Genomic DNA, 18,094 nt, shown 5'->3' with positions numbered 1-18,094 from the left:
TGTGTGTGTGTGTGTGTGTGTGTGTGTGTGTGTGTGTGTGTGTGTGTTGGGGGTGGGCTACTGAGACCGTTCTCATCCAGATAGGTAGAGGAATTCTGTTTGCTCTTGTTGTTCATTGAACTCTGAACCAAATGATCTTCCTTGTCTCTGAGTTTGGAAGATCAGAGGCCCTGGACAAGATGGCGAACAAGCAGCAGGAAGGGTGAGGCAAGGAGGGGCAGGCAGTTGTTCCTTGTGCAGTCCTTGTGTGCAAAGGGATGCCACCTGCCCTTCAATGCCATACTAGTCAGGGCAGAAGGGAAGTGATGAGGGGTAACAAAAAGTGTGCTGAGCAGGGTTCCAGGAGTTTTGGGCCTTCCTTTTGGCTCTGCCAGTAATTAGCTCAATGACCTTTGGTAAGTTTCTTATCCATCTGAACCTCCACCTCTGCCTTTCCTTCACCTGTAATGTGAGATTGTGCGGCATGGCCAACGGAAGAGAAAGGGAGCCCTCAAAGGAAGGGACCCTTGGGCTGAATCTTGAAAGAGAAATCAGCTTTGAATAAAGGGAGAGATGATTGTGGGGTATGATGAGAGACAGTGGGAGTAGCCCCGGGAATTTAGCAAACAGGTATGCGTAAGGCACTGAGTTGGCTGCTGCGTAGAAAATTGCTATGAATCAGCTCCTGCCCCACCGCGGGAGCTTCAGAGAGAGAGAGAGTGGGGGAATCTGCGTGGCAGAGCTAAGCGCTCGCAGTGCCTGCAGCTCGTCCCAGGACTGGTCGTAGTCGCGCCGCAGGACTGACCAGCGGGTCACGCAGCCATTTATTCCCTGGCCGGACCAAGAGAGTCGCCAAGAGATAGTGCAGGGGCAGGACTCCAGAGGCCTGAGTGCAGCCCCTCGAGGGGCTGAGTGGGAGGTGAGTGCACTCCAAGCGGAGCGCCCGACGTGCGGGAGGGAGAGGAAGCCTGCGGGTCCTGGACTAGGTGCCCAGCTTTTCGCGTTCAATGGCTCAAACGTGGAGCACGCAAGAAAGATTGCATTTTTCAAATTCTCGGCAGCGGCAAGCAGCAAGAGTGGTTTTGGCGTGCGGGCGGGGCTTTGCTTAACTTTGCAGGTTCTGCGCGCTCTTGAGCCACGTAGGGGCGAGACGCAAGGGGCGCAACCCCGCCTGACCACGCTCCGCAGCGGCAGCCTGTGGCTTGGGACAACCCTTCGAGGGGAGGGCGCAAAGTCTTGGCTGGCCGGTTCCTGTCCCTTTCCCCCTCACCCTGCTCCCCCTGCCTTCACCTTCACCTAGCTCTGGGTAGAGGGCAGACTACCGGGCTAGGGCTCCATTAGGGAGGGACAGGGAGACCAGCTTAGACCCACTCTCCACTCTGGCGCCCAGAAACCTGCAGGGTGGGGGCAGGGATGCTCTCTCGTTCCAGCTGTGGACAGTGGCCACAGCGTGGCCCTGTGTCCTGGAGGTGGCTAAGTCCTGTAGAAGAATCAAGGATTAGGCAGAAGTGAGGACTGTGTCTCTACCGTGTTCTTAGGTAAACCGGATAATAATAAATGACACTGGCTGTGTTTTGGGGCTGGGAGATGCTCACAGACTTGCCCAAGGCCACTCAGCTGCTTAGTAACTAGGCAGACCTCCTGACTCCTGGTCTAGGGTTTTTGTTTGTTTGTTTTTTTCTTTTTTGCACTGCGTCATAGCCAAGACAGTGGTCTAATTTTGAAGGAGGATAGATACAGGTAGGTAGACATTGATTATTTTTAAAAAATACATTTATTTAAATGTAGTTTTAAAATACCATTCCTATCATAAAAACATCTCCCACAGCCCCAATTCCCTATGACAGCCATTCAGACAGGGTTTTGAAAAAGAAAACTGCAGAAAATTGAATGCTTCTTGGGGGAGATACAATCAAAGGAGAAGGGAAGCAGGTGGGAGTGGGGGAACAAAGGTGAAAGAGAGGTAGCTCTCAGCACAGATTTGAAGAACAACTTTATTCTGAAGGTTTCCTTGACAGATCTCTGTCCAGATGGTTTGGGGAAGTGTCCCTACTGGTCTTTCCTCTCTCGTGCCCACTCTGTAGAAACCCCAGCTGTGGTCTAGAGGGGCAAATGTTTGATGGTTCTTTTTTTTTTTTTTTGCGGTGGCCTCTCCTGTTGCGGAGCACAGGCTCCGGACGCTCAGCCTCAGCGGCCATGGCTCAGGGGCCCAGCCGCTCCGCGGCATGTGGGATCTTCCCGGACCGGGGCACGAACCCATATCCCCTGTACCAGCAGGCGGACTCTCAACCACTGCGCCACCAGGGAAGCCCTGATGGTTCTTTCTTTAATTCAGAGTCTCCTCCTTCCCTCTGTTGTAGCAAATACATTGGGTAAGTCTATTCTGTGTGTGTGTGTGTGTGTGTGTGTAAATGCATATGTGAGAACGCATGAGGGTGTGTGTGTGTGTGTTTGTGAGAGGAAATGTGTGTGTCTGAAAGGGAATATGTCTTAAAGAAGGGGGCTTGGGACCAGGGGAATTGAGAAGATGGGAAAAATGAATCAGAGTTTACCGAATGCATACTATAAACCTGCAGCTGAATAAGGGTCTGAGTAGTGCTGGTGGACCTGAAGAAATAGTCAATTCTTAACATTCCTTAAAGGAACAAAGGAGAGGAAATGTATTTAAATGAGGGCAGGGAAGGATGATGTTAGACCCATGTCAGACTCTTGACATTTATGTGACCTCCAACTAGGCTGTAAGACCCCAAGGACAGGAACTGGGACTTTCCACTCCAGAGGGCTCCCCCCTTTCCTCCACCATCCCTAACATGGATGGCTTGCACATTGTGCTGAGGAAACCAAAGGTAGGGACTAAATCCCTTTTGTGGGCCAACTAACTTTTTTCTACATTTCAGAGCCTAGACTGATCCCCCCACAACCCCCACCGTTAGTTGTCTTGCATTCCTGATCATGAAAGACCCAGTGAAGAAACAGTTCAACTCATCCCCTCTGAAAGTGAGATACCTGCTGACAGGATGTGGTACCCACTTTTACCTTCTATGGATGGTACAAGGGCATTCTTCAATGGGGGCACTGTCTGCTTCATTCCAGATAGCAGCACTTCTGCTCAGTCTTCCTTTCAAATATGACTCTCAGGTATTTGGCGGGGGGGGACAATTCCTCACCTTGGTACAGCACTGTACCCTTTGGAGGATTCTTTCATGTCACCCTGTCTTTTATTTAATCTTTACCGTAGCCACACCTCAGAGATATCATGGTTGTTACTTTGTAAGGTGATGGAACTGAGGCTCACAAAAGTGAGATAATTAGCTCTAAGTGACTTGGTTGGTGAGTGTGTGAACTTACAGGTGGTAAGGCTGGGATTTGAACCCAAGTCCTAGTCCATAACTCAGGACCTTTTCAGGATGCCATGCTGTCAGCTTGGGGAGTGGGCTGAGGCAAGAGACGTGATGGGAGGAATACATAATGCTTTTGATGCTTTTCTCTTCTATTCACTCCTCTTCTCTACCTTTCATAATAGTGTTTTTCAAAACCATATATATCTGTATCTTTCTATCTATCATTACCTACCTATCTTATTTACCTATCATATCTTTCTTCTTCTTCTTCTTCTTCTTCTTCTTCTTCTTCTTCTTCTTCTTCTTCTTCTTCTATCTATCTATCTATCTGTCTGTCTATCTATCCTGTCTATCAATCATCTACCTTCATTCCCATTTCCCAAGAATAGTGTGTATAAAGAAAGACCTCAAAATCTAGCCATCTCCTTAGGAAAGAAAATAATCTTGACTCAGGCCATCCCAGTTCCAGGCAGCAGATGTTGGTGATGTATACCAAGAAATACTGTGGTTTGGTGGGAAGGGCAAGACCAGGCCTGGGGATAATCTAGTTCCCAGATTGTATTTCTTCATGGCATGTTAGTGCAACTTCAGTTAAGTTACAACCTCTCTGGAGTCCTATTTTGTTGTTATCTGTAAAATGGGCACATAACACCAAACCTACCTCCTTCCCAGGGGTTGTTGTGAGAATAAAGTGGCATGATTCATTTATCCATGAATCACAAATAGCTGTTTTAATTACAAGACCTTTATATTCTCTCAAAACTGTCAAGAGTTTATAATCCTATGATTACCCAACAAACACATTGAACACCTACTGTGTGCTAGGACCTGGAAATAATGGACATGTGGAAAGCTTTTGAGAACATGAAAAGCACAACAAAAATTAGACATTAAAAATTACCTTCTATTGATGCAACATCTTATTTTTTTTACTTTTTCTCCCACAGCATAATAGAAGCAGCAACCGAAAGGGAAAAAAGAGATAACGGGTGACACAGCTTGTGATGCCAGCACTATTATGCACTCTGACACATACTGCAGATAATACTGAGAATATCTATATCTTGTTGTACCTTCGGATGTGACCTCCCTTGGTTTATTGAATCAGGCTTTGATTATGTGTCCATTCTTTTGATTTCATTATTTAGCTATGCATTATTTTGTAGCTATTAAGGACAAAGGTGGATGAGGCAGTGGAAAGAGCCCTAGGTCTGAGAACTCGGTTCTTGTCTAGATTCTGTGTCAAATTGCTGTGTGGCCTTGGGCAATCTCCTGTCTCTTTTGAGCCTCAGTTTTTTGAACTCTAGAATGGAAGCTTTGGGCTAGGTGATGGCTAAGGTCCCTTCTATCTCTGATCCATTCTAATCTAAGAAGTTCTGGAAACACTTTTTGATACCAGAACTTTTCTGAATGTATTTTAACAGTACTACCTTTGGTTTATGAGCTTCTGTTATGGCATGATGGGCTGACTCACGTATTGAAGAACGCTGCCCCCAAATTTAATTATTTTGGGGCATTACACCGCATAGGGTAAAATGAGCCATTTTGTTCATCACGACTGCAGCCTTTGCTGAAATGGAGGTTATGGGATAGCAACTTAAAGGCTAACTCATTAATGCTCAGGGACGAATGAGGTAATGTGACAGCAGACCAAATTTTCATGGAGAGACCTGTATCTCTTTCCCATGTTGTGATATATTAATGCGGATGTCTTTATCCATTGTCACTGCCTGTAGACATTTGAATACCGTAGATGCAATACCTTCTGGGCACTCAGCCTTGCACACTAACTACTTCTCAAACTCCAAATATCTCTCAATGGCTAGAAGAAAAATTGTGATGTGCCATAAAATGCCTAATTTATTAGGATTCTATCAATGGCATCAGTCCTGCTTTTCTCTCAGAGGTGTTTACTAGTGAGCACTGCACCACCCCTAACTATTTAATGGGGGCAATGGAGTAAATTAGTCCTCCAAATTGTGAAGGCTGTGGATTTATGCCTAGCTGAAACATTTCTGTCCTCACAATGTCGAAGAGGGTGACGTTTCTGATGTTAATTTGTTTCTCCATCTGTGCCATGCGTTTCAGGAGGACGTGAGGAACAAGCTTGATGCCACTCATGTGTGTTTTCCCTCTTCGTATTGCTGGAGAGTTGATCTGGTTGTGCCTCTACTCTTTGTTGAAATTCTCTCCCTTGGTAGCTGCTAATATCCTAGCCCCTTTACTGATCCAAATGAAATTATATGTTATTTTGCTAGTGACGATGTGAAATTGGATGGTTTAAAAGATAGATAAATTTTTGAGACTTGCAAGCATTTTACTAATCTGAATAATAGCATTTTAAAAATGGACCTATGTGGTTAGTTTTTCTAAATTTTATAAGATAATTTTTTGTACTTGACCCTGATGTCATTGGAGATTGAAGAAGAAAGATCTATTCACAACAATCTCCCAAGATCTTTTTACCCATTTTAATTTAATTCAAATTTAGTAGAGATTGAACTAAGTCAGATGCATTGATACAAATTCTAATTTTATGTAATTACTTTTGAAACCTGATATTTTCTGGTAAAGTCAGGCCCTCTGCAAAGAACCTTCAATATCAATGTGTTTATTAAAAGCCAATGCTAAATATCACATGTACATTATTCATTTAATTCTTACACAGTTGGTGAAATGGATACTGGATCATTTCCCCATTTTATAGAGGAAGCCACTGAGGCTCAGGATTCAACAAACTTTCCTAAGTTCACACAGCTAAGAAATCACAAAGCTTGGCTTTGAACTCAGTTCTGTTTAGCTCTGACTCCAGGGACCATTACAGATATTTGTCTAAGGAGATTGTTTTTGCAAATGTGTTGAATTCTATGCTGAAATTGAGAGGGCTTACTTTCGTCTTCCTTCTTCCTTTTTGATGTCATGGTCACTTCAGGCCAATGCCAGGGCATGCTGAAGGGGAAGGGGAAGACACTTGGGAGCAAGAGAGGTCTCTTAGCACCTTGTTCTCTGTGAGGAGCCTCCTTTTGTGATCAGCTCATAGTGTTGAAGCCTAGTTATTGGTCCCCCCTCCCCAACCTGCTCATCTGCTTCTTATCTAGGCACACTGGACTTCCTAATTCTGCTTCTGTCTGGTATTCTACTGGTGCCTTGAGAGTATTGAAGGCAAGCAAGACAGTGTCAATTTTGCTGGCAGAATTTTGGCATATGATTGCTCTTAAGTTTAGCCCTGTATCTTTGAGCAGGAGGCAATGACAAACAGTTTATTCTAAGGCCTTTGATTTCCTTTGGAATTGTAAGCATCTAGGCTGACTCATCTCTCAAAGGCTTCTCTCTCTCTCTCTCTCTCTCTTTTGGCTGACGTTGTTTTGAGGTTCTCTTATTTGTTCTCACCTTATTTTGGGGGGAGAAGAGGGATTGATTTTCATCTTGATTTTTGAGTGAGCGAACCAGCTATATACTCTTTGGATGACCAGATTGTAACCCTTGGCAAGAAGAAATAGCTGCAACTCCAGAACAGGTACAAAAATGTCTAAATTGGGGTAAAGGGAAAGAGGGAGCCATGTAAAAAAAAATAATCCAGAGCTAGGCTGTGTGTGTCAGAATGAGACCCTTGGCTAATAGATTTTGGACCTGCCATTGTGAATGGGGGATTACTGGCTGCTTAGTTTGGGACTGTGGTTAGGTTCTCTGCATGTGCCTTTGGTTAAGATGGTCATTTTGTGGATGCAGTTTGGTGGTTGGGCTTAGGTGTTTACTCTGGGTCCAGGGGATATTGATTTTTCCATTGAAGGGACTTTAAAAAATATGTATGCTAAGAATTTTCCTCTTAGCTCAGTTCAAAAGGCATAGAAATACTCCTCATTCTATCTCATACTGAACTTCAGTTATCCGGCAAGTGTTTATTTCTGACATGTGTGACTTTGGCCATTAAGGAAAGTGGGCAATAGAGGATTTTGGAAACAAAAGAAGTGAGGGATTTTTTTTGACAGAGCTCATTTATATAGATTATTGGATGATAAACTTCTACCTACCTTTTCTCTGTCAAAGCCACATTACCTGATCTTTGGGGTTTAAGCACCCCCCCAATAATATATAGAATATTATCATAAAACTCCGTGAGCAAGTGGAGCTCAGAAAAATAGCATGTGACCACTTCCCATCTTGCCAAAAGGTTTAGTTCCCCGCGTCCCAAATTATCTTCTCTTAGGAAGAAGCATCCACACACTCACCCAAACCATAAACTTTGGAGCTATCCTTTCCATTACAATAAAAAATTTTCTCTAAGTCCTGTCACTTATACCCATAAAATCCATCTCCTGCTCCAGCCCCATTGATACTGACTTGTGTCAGCATCTCTTGCCTCTCGGCTGATCTACCTACTTCAGGCTTTCTACCCAAACCAGGTTTTTCACTGCTCTGCGATTTTTCCAAGCTGCAGCTCTGACTCTGTCACTTCCCACTTAAAACCCTGAAGTAGTTCCCTATTGCCTTCAGGAGAAAGTCCAGCTCCTTAACATGGCTTATAGGGCCATTCATAACCTCATTCCTGCCTATCCAGATTTATCTCCTTCCATCCTCTTTATACAGCTTTAAGAATATAACAACCTCTCTGCCATCTCTTTGCCTTTGCACAAGCTGTTCTCTCTGGACACTCCCCCCTCCCTGTCTCCAGGCAGACTTAGATGTTTCCTCCTTTCTGTTTTCACAGTAGTTTGTTTATATCTTGGGCAATTGACTTATCACAAGGTTTTGTAAATTGTTGTTAACCTGTGTATCTCCTTCACTGCACTGTTAAATTCTCTATGAAAAGAGTATTTATTATTTTGCTCATATTTGAATCTTTAGTGCCTGGCACAAAGTAGACAATTAATGCAGGTTTCTTTTCTTTTCTTTTTTAAAAAATGCATACATGAAAGAACAAATTAATAATAGAAGTGAGGATGTGCAGGATAGGATGCTGTGTGGGGTGCAGGGAGATCCCCACTGGGGTATCCTGTGCAACCTGGGAGCAGTTTGAGATAGTGGGCACCATGCAGAAGGGATATGTAAAAGAGGTTTGCCAATACACCAAGAAACTTCACTATACCAATCCTGTATAGAGAGTCTCATTAGAAATGGCCTGGAAATGATGTTTGTTTTGGTACAAACTGATGTTGTTGTTTTTTTCAGGAAAAAATAACATAATCAAGTTGCACAATTTTTGGTAAATAGATAAAAGGCAAAAGGCAAACCAAATCCCACTATTTGATACAGACACCATCAGTAATTGGGTGCATTTCTCGCAGTCTTTTATTTCTTTGCATGTTTTTCTTCACATAGTTGTAATCATAATTAATACAATTCTGTATTTTATATTTGTTGTTTAAAAGCTCCCATCCCTTTAATGATTGCATAATTTTCCATACTGTGGCTATTCCATAATTTATATAACTAGTCTTGTTGCTGGGCTAGCTTTTTTCCCTTAATTTTTTACTGTTATGGTTCATGTATATATGGTTTTTCCTGTCTGTAGGAAGATTTCATTAGGATGGATTCCTAGAAGGGGAATTACTGGGTCAAAGGGCCTGGGGATGATTTTTGGCTTCAGACTCACGTGTCCAGTTTGCTTTCTGGAAGAGTTGTACAAAATTTACAGAGCTCCTAACCTAGATGAATGTGCCCATTTCACCCAAACTGGACAGCATCAAGCATTATTATTAAAAAATAAACTCCATCAATGTTCCTAATAATTAATGGAAAAATATTACCTTATTCTTATCTTAATGTCCATTTTAAACTTGTAAGGTTGGTTTTTTTTAAATATATTTTTTTCTTTTTTCCTTTTTGCCTAATTAGGTTTTCTCTTTTCTGGACTGTCGGTTCAGGGCTGGCTATTTTTAAGTTGGATTTTTTTTTTTAATAAGCAGCCAGAGGCAGCTCTGCTTGAGGGTGAAGCCACCTCCCAGTTTCCCCTCCCCCTTTACCACCCTCCCCCCCCCCCATAGTTCCCTCCACCAGGTCTAGTGACAATTGGATGATGCAGTTCTGATAATCATCCGATTCCAGAATGGGTGGCTGCATTCCCTTTCTGAAGGCAGAAAGGACACTGTGCCCCAGAATCATGCCCCCTTTGCTGTTGTTGTCCGCCTTCATTTTTTTAGTGAACGTCCTGGGAGGAGCCCCAGGACACAACCCGGACCGCAGGACCAAGATGATCTCAATACACAGCCTCTCCGAGCTGGAGCGTCTGAAGCTGCAAGAGACTGCTTACCACGAACTCGTGGCCAGGCATTTCCTCTCTGAATTCAAACCTGAAAGAGGTGAGCAGTACCCCGGGATGTGGCATCCTCGCCTTCGGGCCGAGTGGACCCCCTGGGCGGAACGGGACGAATTGGGGGTCCAGGAGGGTGGGAGGGACTCTCCTCTGGTCTTGGACCTGGCCGGTTCTCCTGGATCCTGAGGAACTGAGGGAGCGGGAGTTGAAGGGTGTTTGGTGAATTGGGAAGAGGTAAAGATTAGTTGAGTTGGGTTGAAGCCTGGGGGCTTGAGAGGCAGTGAGACAGGCAGATACCAGGGACAGACAGGTGGACAGAGGACAGGTGAAAAGACAGACGCACCAGGTGAGGTGCCAGAACAAGTCGGAATGAGATGGAAACGCAGAGGGACACTCAGAGAAGACTGGGACAGACAGAGACAGCGCGGTTGAGAGACGAAGAGTTAGAGGGAGATAGCGAGACAGTGAGAGAGAGACACGGGCCAATCCGGGCGAGTAGCGGGAGGGCGGGTGCGGGTGCGGGGGGCGGCGGCAGGAGGTGCGCTGGGAGCGAGCGGGACCCAGCGCAGGACGGGGGTCGAGCGCGCCAGTGGTCTCAGCGGTGCAGGCGCAGATTCTGCGACTGAGGGGAGGTGGGAGGGGCTCACGCGAGCCGAGGGTTGCCGCTGCAGTGATGAAAAGTGCAGGGGGCCGCAGGTTCGCCCGGCGCAGCCTAAAAGGAGCGCAGCAAAGGGCGAGGAGACCCCGCGGGCAGCCGCCACTGCGGGGGTCGGAGTGCGGAGATAGCGGGTGTCACCGCTTCTCCCCCAGCCGCAGCGCGGGGAGCCGACGGCATCCCGGGAGCAAGCGCGCCAGCAGTAACTTAGCGACCCTTAGTAGCCGAGGCGCCGCAGGCAGAGCCCCTCCCCTCGCCTGTTGCGCTGTCCCGCGGCCTCGGAGCCCCGGAATTTATGTTTTAAGCGTTGTGTTGAGCTACTGCTGGTGCGTAACAAGATGCGCGCTGCGCACGCGGCGCCTCAGATGATCTGGTTTGGTTAAATTCTTGGAGTCTCACATGTGGTAGTTACGATTGGTCTCGTTTTCAAATGGGGAAACTGAGGCTGAGTGAAAGCAAAACACTTTTGGGGGGCTGGACAGAGCTGTTTGCCCCTCTCCCCAGTCTCTGTGGATCAATGCATTACAATGTTTTAGTCACTTATAAAATCCTATTTGTATGAGAATGCGTGTGTTTTCTTTTTCTCTTCCCATAGCTCTACCTATTGACCGTCCAAACACCTTGGAGAAGTGGTTTCTGATTCTGAGAGGACAAGAGAGGGGTGAGGGTCTCTCATACTGTACTTTCCTTAGTAAAGAAATAGAATGCTGCACCCCTCCTGTACTGCGTCCCAGGCTATTGGAGACTGGGCGGTGCCCACTGCCCCTGGGGGGGACTCACCCCCGCCCCCCGCCCCGCTTCCAGAAACCCCGCAGGGGATGATTTCAGGAAATGGCGCACTAGCTGCAGGAGTGCTGGGCAGTCCCATCAGATATACCTAAGCTTTCTGTGTGAATCTACCCCAGACAGTTTGCCCAGAAGAAATTACCCTCATTGCTTCAAGGTGGTCACCCCCTGGCAGGAATTAAGGTGGAGACCCCGTCGGGGTAGTTGAGTGGAGCTGAGTCGTTCAGCCAGACCATCGCAGGGTCCCTTTGGCTCCCTCCCCAGGGAGGGGCGCTGCGGGTCTGGTGGGGTGGGGTTGGCTGGGGGCGGTTGCTTACAGGAGTGCTACAGCCCCTGCAGTTCCTCCTGATTTAAGCCCTGCGGAGCGTTGACGTTTCTCATACTTTCTCTCCCTGGCTCCCCAGCGGTATCACTCAAGACGTTTGGCATTCGACTGGAAGAGGTGCTGGTGAACGAGCTTACCCGCCGCAAGCAACTTGAACTGAGAGCCACGATGCAGATTGAAGAAGCCACCCGTCAGGCTGCGGGCCGTCGTCGGGGAAACGTGGTGCAAAGGATGTTTGGCCGCATCAGGCGCTTTTTCAGTCGCAGGCGGGCTGAGCCCTCCTTGCCCCGGGAGTTTACTCGCCGTGGGCGTCGAGTGAGTTAAACCCTCCAGTTTTCAGGCAGGGATGAAGTGTCCAGGGATGTGGAAGTGTCCAGGGATGTGGGGCGGGAAGGTCAAGGCCTGTGTCCTCAGAGGGAAGGGGAGCTGAACAGAACGTGTTGGAGGGGTGTAATTGGCCTGCCACAGAGAGAATGTCTCCTGTTGTGAATGTGATGCAATCTTCAGGAAGGTTCGGAGTGACCCTCCTGCTCCCCCATTTTAACATAGTGAGGGTTTCTCCACAGGGTGCAGTCTCTGTGGATAGCCTGGCTGAACTGGAGGACGGGGCCCTGCTGCTGCAGACCCTGCAACTTTCCAAGACTTCCTTTCCAATTGGCCAGCGACTTCTGGGATCCAAAAGGAAAATGAGCCTCAATCCGATTGCCAAGCAAATCCCCCAGGTTGTTGAGGCTTGCTGCAGCTTCATTGAGAAACATGGTAAGGGGCCAAGAATGATGGTTAAATCAAGGTAGGAGGCAATTCAAGAGAAAGAACGGTGTTCTAGAGATGGGGAGAGGAAAGAGGTCAAGGGATGAAGGGCTTGAAACATTCCCCTGCCACCAGTTGGGGTTGGGATACAATGGGGGAGGAAAAGGGAAATGCTAGGTGTGGGGGCAGTGAGCACAGATACTTAGCATCCCCTGGTCTTTTCTTTCAGGCTTAAGCACAGTGGGGATTTTCACCCTGGAATATTCTGAGCAGAGAGTGCGTAAGGTAAATCAGCTATGTTTATGCTTTTGTTCCTTCAGTGAGAAAAAACTGGTGGGGGTGGGGGCTCCCCCATAGACCTGAAGAGAATGTCATGCCTCGTGAAGGGAGCACAGTCTTCTTTCTAGCCCCCTAGGCACACCGTATAGCCAACTACCTCCACTGAAGCCTGAGACCTACTGAAGGAGTGGCCAGTAGGGCGCCTGTGATGGGCAGAGCAGCCACCGAATGTATTCTCTCTCTTTTTCTAGCTCCGTGAAGAATTTGATCAAGGTCTGGATGTAGTGCTGGATGACTCTCAGAACGTGCATGATGTGGCCGCACTCCTCAAGGAGTTTTTCCGTGACATGAAGGACTCTTTGCTGCCAGATGATCTGTACATGTCCTTCCTCCTGACAGCAAGTGAGTCTTCTGCTCTCCCTTGTTGGGCAAGGAAAGGAAATAGTACAGGGGATGTGGGGTTCTGGGGACAGAGCTCAGGCTGCAAGACCCCAAGGAACTAAGGCATAATGAACACCAGAAGATGAAAACACCTCGCCAGATTGCGCTATAAGTCTGTTGTTTGGAAATCTCTCTAGAGCTTCTTGAAGCTGTGTGCACCCTCTCAGGGCAAAGAAGAACCTTGGTTCTGTAGGGAGGGGGTCTGATTTTTACTTTTTTTTTTTTTTTTTTTTTTTTTTTTTGCGGTACGTGGGCCTCTCACTGTTGTGGCCTCTCCCGTTGCGGAGCAACAGGCTCTGGAAGCACAGGCTCAGCGGCCATGGCTCACGGGCCCAGCTGCTCCGCGGCATGTGGGATCTTCTCGGACCGGGGCACGAACCCGCGTCCCCTGCATCGGCAGGTGGACTCTCAACCACTGCGCCACCAGGGAAGCCCAGGGGGTCTGATTTTGATGGGAGCACTTCTTGCTTTTAGGAATCCTGAGCTCAAATGCCATGAGAATGAGCAAAGAAAAGATGCTTGAGTACTTTATCCATAGCCTTTGGCATTTTTCAACCAGAATCACACCTTTCTTTGTATCAGGCTGCTGCCAAGGCTAGCCCCCTAAGCCAGTGCCTGTTTTCCTTCCTCTAGCTCTGAAGCCACAGGATCAGCTTTCTGCCTTGCAGTTGCTGGTTTACCTGATGCCACCTTGCCACAGTGACACCCTGGAGCGTCTCCTGAAGGTCCTGCATAAGATCACTGAGAACTGCGAGGACTCCATTGGCATTGATGGACAGTTGGTAAAAAGCTCTGGGAAAGGGTAGCGAGATTTACAGAAGGGGAGATGTATGAGAGTATATGAGAAAGAGACAGAGACAGAGAGACAGAGGGAGAGGGAAACAAGAACAAAAAGAGACATTTTTGTTTGTGTAACTTCCGTTATTACTTCAGAGTTGATCACTTTCTGCTTTCATTTACTTAGGTTTCAGGCAATCGTATGACTTCCACCAATTTGGCTTTGGTGTTTGGATCTGCTCTCCTGAAGAGGGGGACATCTGCCAAGAGGGAGTCCAGGAAAACAAAACTGGGGATTGACCACTATGTTGCTTCTGTCAGTGTGGTCCGTGCCATGATTGATAACTGGGATATCCTCTTTCAGGTAGGTGGAAGCTTTGGACACACTTATTTCACAGCTCTTTCACCTGTTCACAAGGCAAGGAAGAGTTCCACATGCATCCCTGGGGGTATCCAACGCAGGCAGCCACAAATCTCCCAGTCTAGAAATCCTTCCTACATTAGCTGGGCATGGTGCCTTCAGTTCTGGGTACCTGATAGAGATGAGTATAGATTTAAAAAATGTTGTGTAATAAAGGCTAACATTGCTAATTTTACCCTCAGGTGCCTCCCCATATTCAGAGGCAGGTTGCTAAGCGTGTATGGAAATCCAGTCCTGAAGCCCTCGATTTTATCAGACGCAGGAATTTGAGGAAGATCCAGTGAGTGTTTTCTTGGTTTGTTCATGCTTAGCCTGAAGGAGAATCACCTATGGGGGCTCCCAACCCCAGGCCACCTTTATGTTAGTCAACCCAAGTATACAAACTGACTTGCTCTTTCAAATTCATTCCCCATCAGGAGCGCACGGATAAAGATGGAAGAGGATGCTTTACTTTCTGATCCAGTGGAAAACTCTGCTGAAGCCCGGGCTGCTGTCCTTGGTCAAAGCAAGCCCTTTGATGAAGGTCAGTTCCCTGCTGGCGGTCAGACCCCTGGTGAAGGTCAGGCCCTTGCTGAAGGTCAGTCCCTTGGTGAAGGTCAGGCCCTTCCCGAAGGCCAGGTCCTTGCTGAAGATGAGCCCCTTGAGGAAGATGAGTCCTCTGAGGAAGATGTGCCAGTCAATGAAGAACTAGTATTTGAATATCTCAATCAAGGAGTAGTCTTTGGTGAAGTCCAAGGTCTCGAGATTCCAAATGACCTTGAGATTCCAGACCCACATCTTGAAGGCATTCCAGAACTTGATGAAGATGACGATGATGACGACAACGACGATGATGACGATACCCTGAATTTTGATCTTCCTCCCCTTGAGGACATTCTAGACCCTGATGATGAAATTCTAGAACTCATTGAAATCCAAGACTTTGAAGAAATACCATATTTTGATATGGTTCCAGACCCTGAAGTAGCCCGAGATGTGCAAGAAATCCCCAACCCTGGAGAAAACCCAAACCACGACCTTGAAGAAGGACCAGATTTTGAAGACTACCAAAACCTTGACCTAGCAGAAATTCCCTATCTCGATGTAATCCCGAACAATGAAGAAGCCTCAGATACTGATGAAATCCCAGACAATGAAGAAGCCCCTGACACTGACGGAATCCCAGACCATGCAGATGACTCAGATAATGATGAAAACCCAGATTCTGAAGAAGACCCCAATCTTGAAGAGGTCCCAGCCCTTGATGAAATCCAAAATGATGAAGCCTCAAATGCTGAAGAAGTTCCAGACCATGAAGAAGCCCCAGAGGTCAATGGGATTTCAGACTCTGGTGAAGACCTTGATTTTGATGAAGTCCCAGCTCTTCATGTGGTCCCAAGCCCTGAAGAAGCCCCTGGTGGTCATGAACTCCCAAATCATGAAGAATCCCCAGAGGTTAATGGGCTCTCAGACTCTGAAGAAGACCCCAGTCTTGAAGAGGTTCCAGCTCTTGATGGAGTCCCAAATGATGAAGAAACCACAGATACTGAAGAAATTCCAGATTATGAAGAAACTCCAGAAGTCAATGGAATTGCAGGCTCTGAAGAAGACTCCAACCCTGAAGAGGTCCCAGCCCTCCATGTGGTAACGAGCCCTGAAGATGTCTCTGATTTTGATGAAATTCAGAACCAGGAAGAATCTTCAGATGTAAGTGGAGTCCCAAACGATGAAGAAGCCTCAGACGCTGAAGAAATCCCAGGACACAAAGAAGACTCTGATGTCAGTGCAATCCAAGACTCTGAAGAAAACCCCAATCTTGAAGAAGACACAGTTCTCAGTGTGGTTCCAGAGCCTGAGGGCACTCAAATTTGCAACAAAATTCCGGATTCTCAGAAAGACTTAGCCAACACTTTTGAAGAAGATGAAATTACAAATATGGCTCCAGAGCCTGAAGATGTCTCCATTCTTAATACAATTTCAGACCCTCAGCCAGACCTAGCTGTCAATCTTGAAGAAATCATGAATGTGGAAGCAGTCCCAATGCCTAGTAATCTTGACTCTAAAGAAGTTCAGAGTCCAAAGACCATCCAGTTCTGCAAAGAAGATGCAGCTGTTACATTTCCTGTAGATACCACCTTCCTTAAAAACAAGTCTCAGCCTGGCCAAGTCGTGGACTACAGGTCCTCCTCAGAGTCATTGAAGACCGACACCTGCTTTCTCCCCTCCATGAAGTTCTGTAAGCTTCCGGCTCCAGCTTTGTTACTCATTTGCTTAGTAAAATTAGTCAGGCTGGTTGTAGGGTGGTGGTGGTTGTTAGGAGGACGCCCACTTCCTCGCTTCCCTGGTGGTATTGCCCATTTGCTCTAAGCACGGGATATCTGTCTCACTCTTTCTGTTCTCTAACATGGCCCTGCCCTCCTGCCCCCCACCCCCACACACCCAGCTTCCACAGTGGGCCTAGATTTAGAGATGTATGTTCTACTGTTAGGCTGCAGTTTTCTTACATGTCAAATGGGGGTAATCATTTCTGCCCTAACTTCTTGCCTCATACTGTATTTGAAGCTCAAAATTAGGTCTTAGTTCCTTGGGTGCTGTGCAAAGTGTGAAGTCTAGAAACATAAGGAGTTAACATTGTTACTATTTTCCAGGTTCCTCTGAGGAGCCAGCTGTGCCTCCCGGCACTGCCCGTTCCCATGACGATGATGAAGGAGCGGGTAACCCCCCCATTCTGGAGCAAGACCGCCCATTGCTCCGTGTGCCCCGGGAGAAGGAGGCCAAAACTGGCATCGGCTACTTCTTTCCTTAGATGTTTTTCCTTCTATATGGTGCCAGACAGGGGGAAAGGGTGGGGGTAGACCTGGGATGTCACAGGAAACATTAAGGAGAGTCTTGAAGGTAAAGATCTGAGGGTAAGAAGGAGTTCCACCTGATGCTCGGGTCAGGCTGTGAATTCCAAACACACTGCCAGCCCCTTTCCTGGGGATGCTCGGTCCCTTCAGCTGGTAAAAGTGGAGATGTTTCTGTGTCATGCTCAGGCGCCCTGGTGCTACCTTGCCTCTCTCTTTTACCCCTGATCCTGGCTTTCCCTTACTACAGCTGTTCCTTTAATTGATGTGACATTTGTGGTAAACACCTGTCGCAGAGAAGCTCACAAATCTCGAGGTGCTTTCCCTCCCCCAAAGAGGATTGCATGCTTTTCCTGACTTTCCTACCCTCCTCCTAAGAGCTCAATTGGAAAGGCCCTCAAGAGGCATGCTAGGATGTTAGGTCAGCCTACTGACAGCTGACAATTAATGCTAAACCATGTCACACCAACTCATAGCCGTGTCCCCGCAGCCACTCCACCGCCTCAGGATAATTTTGTCCAAATTATTTAGACCAATGGCTCGTCAAACAGCCACTCCCCAAATCCTGAGAAACCCAACTAGCTTTTCTGGGGTCAAAAGTTAGAGGAAAAAAATTGATTTTATTACCTAGATCTGTTTTACAGATAGCTGGCAGCCACATCCTGTTGTCAGCAAAACAGCTAGTTAGGTACAAACACATAGTTCCAAGCAGTAAAAGTCACCTGATTACAAATGTTCTTAAATATCGTCTCTGTAGTTCCTCTATGCAGGACGGTACAAATTTGCGGGACATGCTCTGGTAACACGCAGATATGGGTTATGTATGACATCCAAAATTATAGCTGTTATTGAGGGGTAACAACTGCTAAGGTCCATAGAATGAAGAATGTATTGTATTGAGGGTTAGAAATTGATCACACAATGGGTAACAACCGCAGAGCTCGAAGATTTGTGATTGTTAAAACTTCTCTGGCATTTAATCATTAATAAACATCGTATTGTGACAGCAGCATATTCATGGCTTACTGTGTGTGTTTTTTTTTATTTGAAATTTTGTTGGTGAGTTGGGAAGCTCTAGCTGGAGCTGAAGGGGAAAGAGAGGTGGGGAAGAGGAACGAAATAGAAGAGGGTGATGTGGAATAAAGGGCAGGGTGACATGGTGTAAAGGGATGGAGTGAGTGGAATAAAGGGGAAGGGGTGATTTGGAATAAGGGGATGGAGAGAGATGCAATAAAGATGTGAGGTGGAATAAAGGGTAGTGA

General features: G+C 46.8%; 1 protein-coding gene across 9 annotated transcripts in view; it reads left to right on the top strand.

The window, feature by feature from the left end:
• ARHGAP36 (Rho GTPase activating protein 36) overlaps positions 1-17,846 on the top strand; it is a 156,811-nt gene extending 138,965 nt beyond the window's left edge. For 8 of the 9 annotated variants that reach the window (XM_027097564.1, XM_027097560.1, XM_027097559.1 and 5 more), the window contains 11 exons: positions 9,461-9,619; positions 10,824-10,889; positions 11,419-11,654; positions 11,906-12,098; positions 12,319-12,374; positions 12,620-12,770; positions 13,443-13,591; positions 13,774-13,950; positions 14,190-14,287; positions 14,424-14,530; positions 16,635-17,846. In XM_027097564.1, the coding sequence (XP_026953365.1) occupies positions 9,511-9,619; positions 10,824-10,889; positions 11,419-11,654; positions 11,906-12,098; positions 12,319-12,374; positions 12,620-12,770; positions 13,443-13,591; positions 13,774-13,950; positions 14,190-14,287; positions 14,424-14,530; positions 16,635-16,792 (1,500 nt within the window). In that variant the 5' untranslated portion in view covers positions 9,461-9,510 and the 3' untranslated portion in view covers positions 16,793-17,846. Of the gene's footprint in view, positions 1-2,301; positions 3,118-9,460; positions 9,620-10,823; positions 10,890-11,418; positions 11,655-11,905; positions 12,099-12,318; positions 12,375-12,619; positions 12,771-13,442; positions 13,592-13,773; positions 13,951-14,189; positions 14,288-14,423; positions 14,531-16,634 lie in introns of those variants that run through there. The other variant, XM_027097567.1, reaches the window with a different exon arrangement.
• Positions 17,847-18,094: the final 248 nt, after the last annotated feature.

This window comes from Aethalodelphis obliquidens, unplaced genomic scaffold (assembly GCF_003676395.1).
Source record: "Aethalodelphis obliquidens isolate GAN/ISIS:26980383/991018 unplaced genomic scaffold, ASM367639v1 scaffold115, whole genome shotgun sequence".
NCBI lineage: Eukaryota > Metazoa > Chordata > Mammalia > Artiodactyla > Delphinidae > Aethalodelphis > Aethalodelphis obliquidens.
This window is presented reverse-complemented; position numbering and strand designations above follow the sequence as displayed.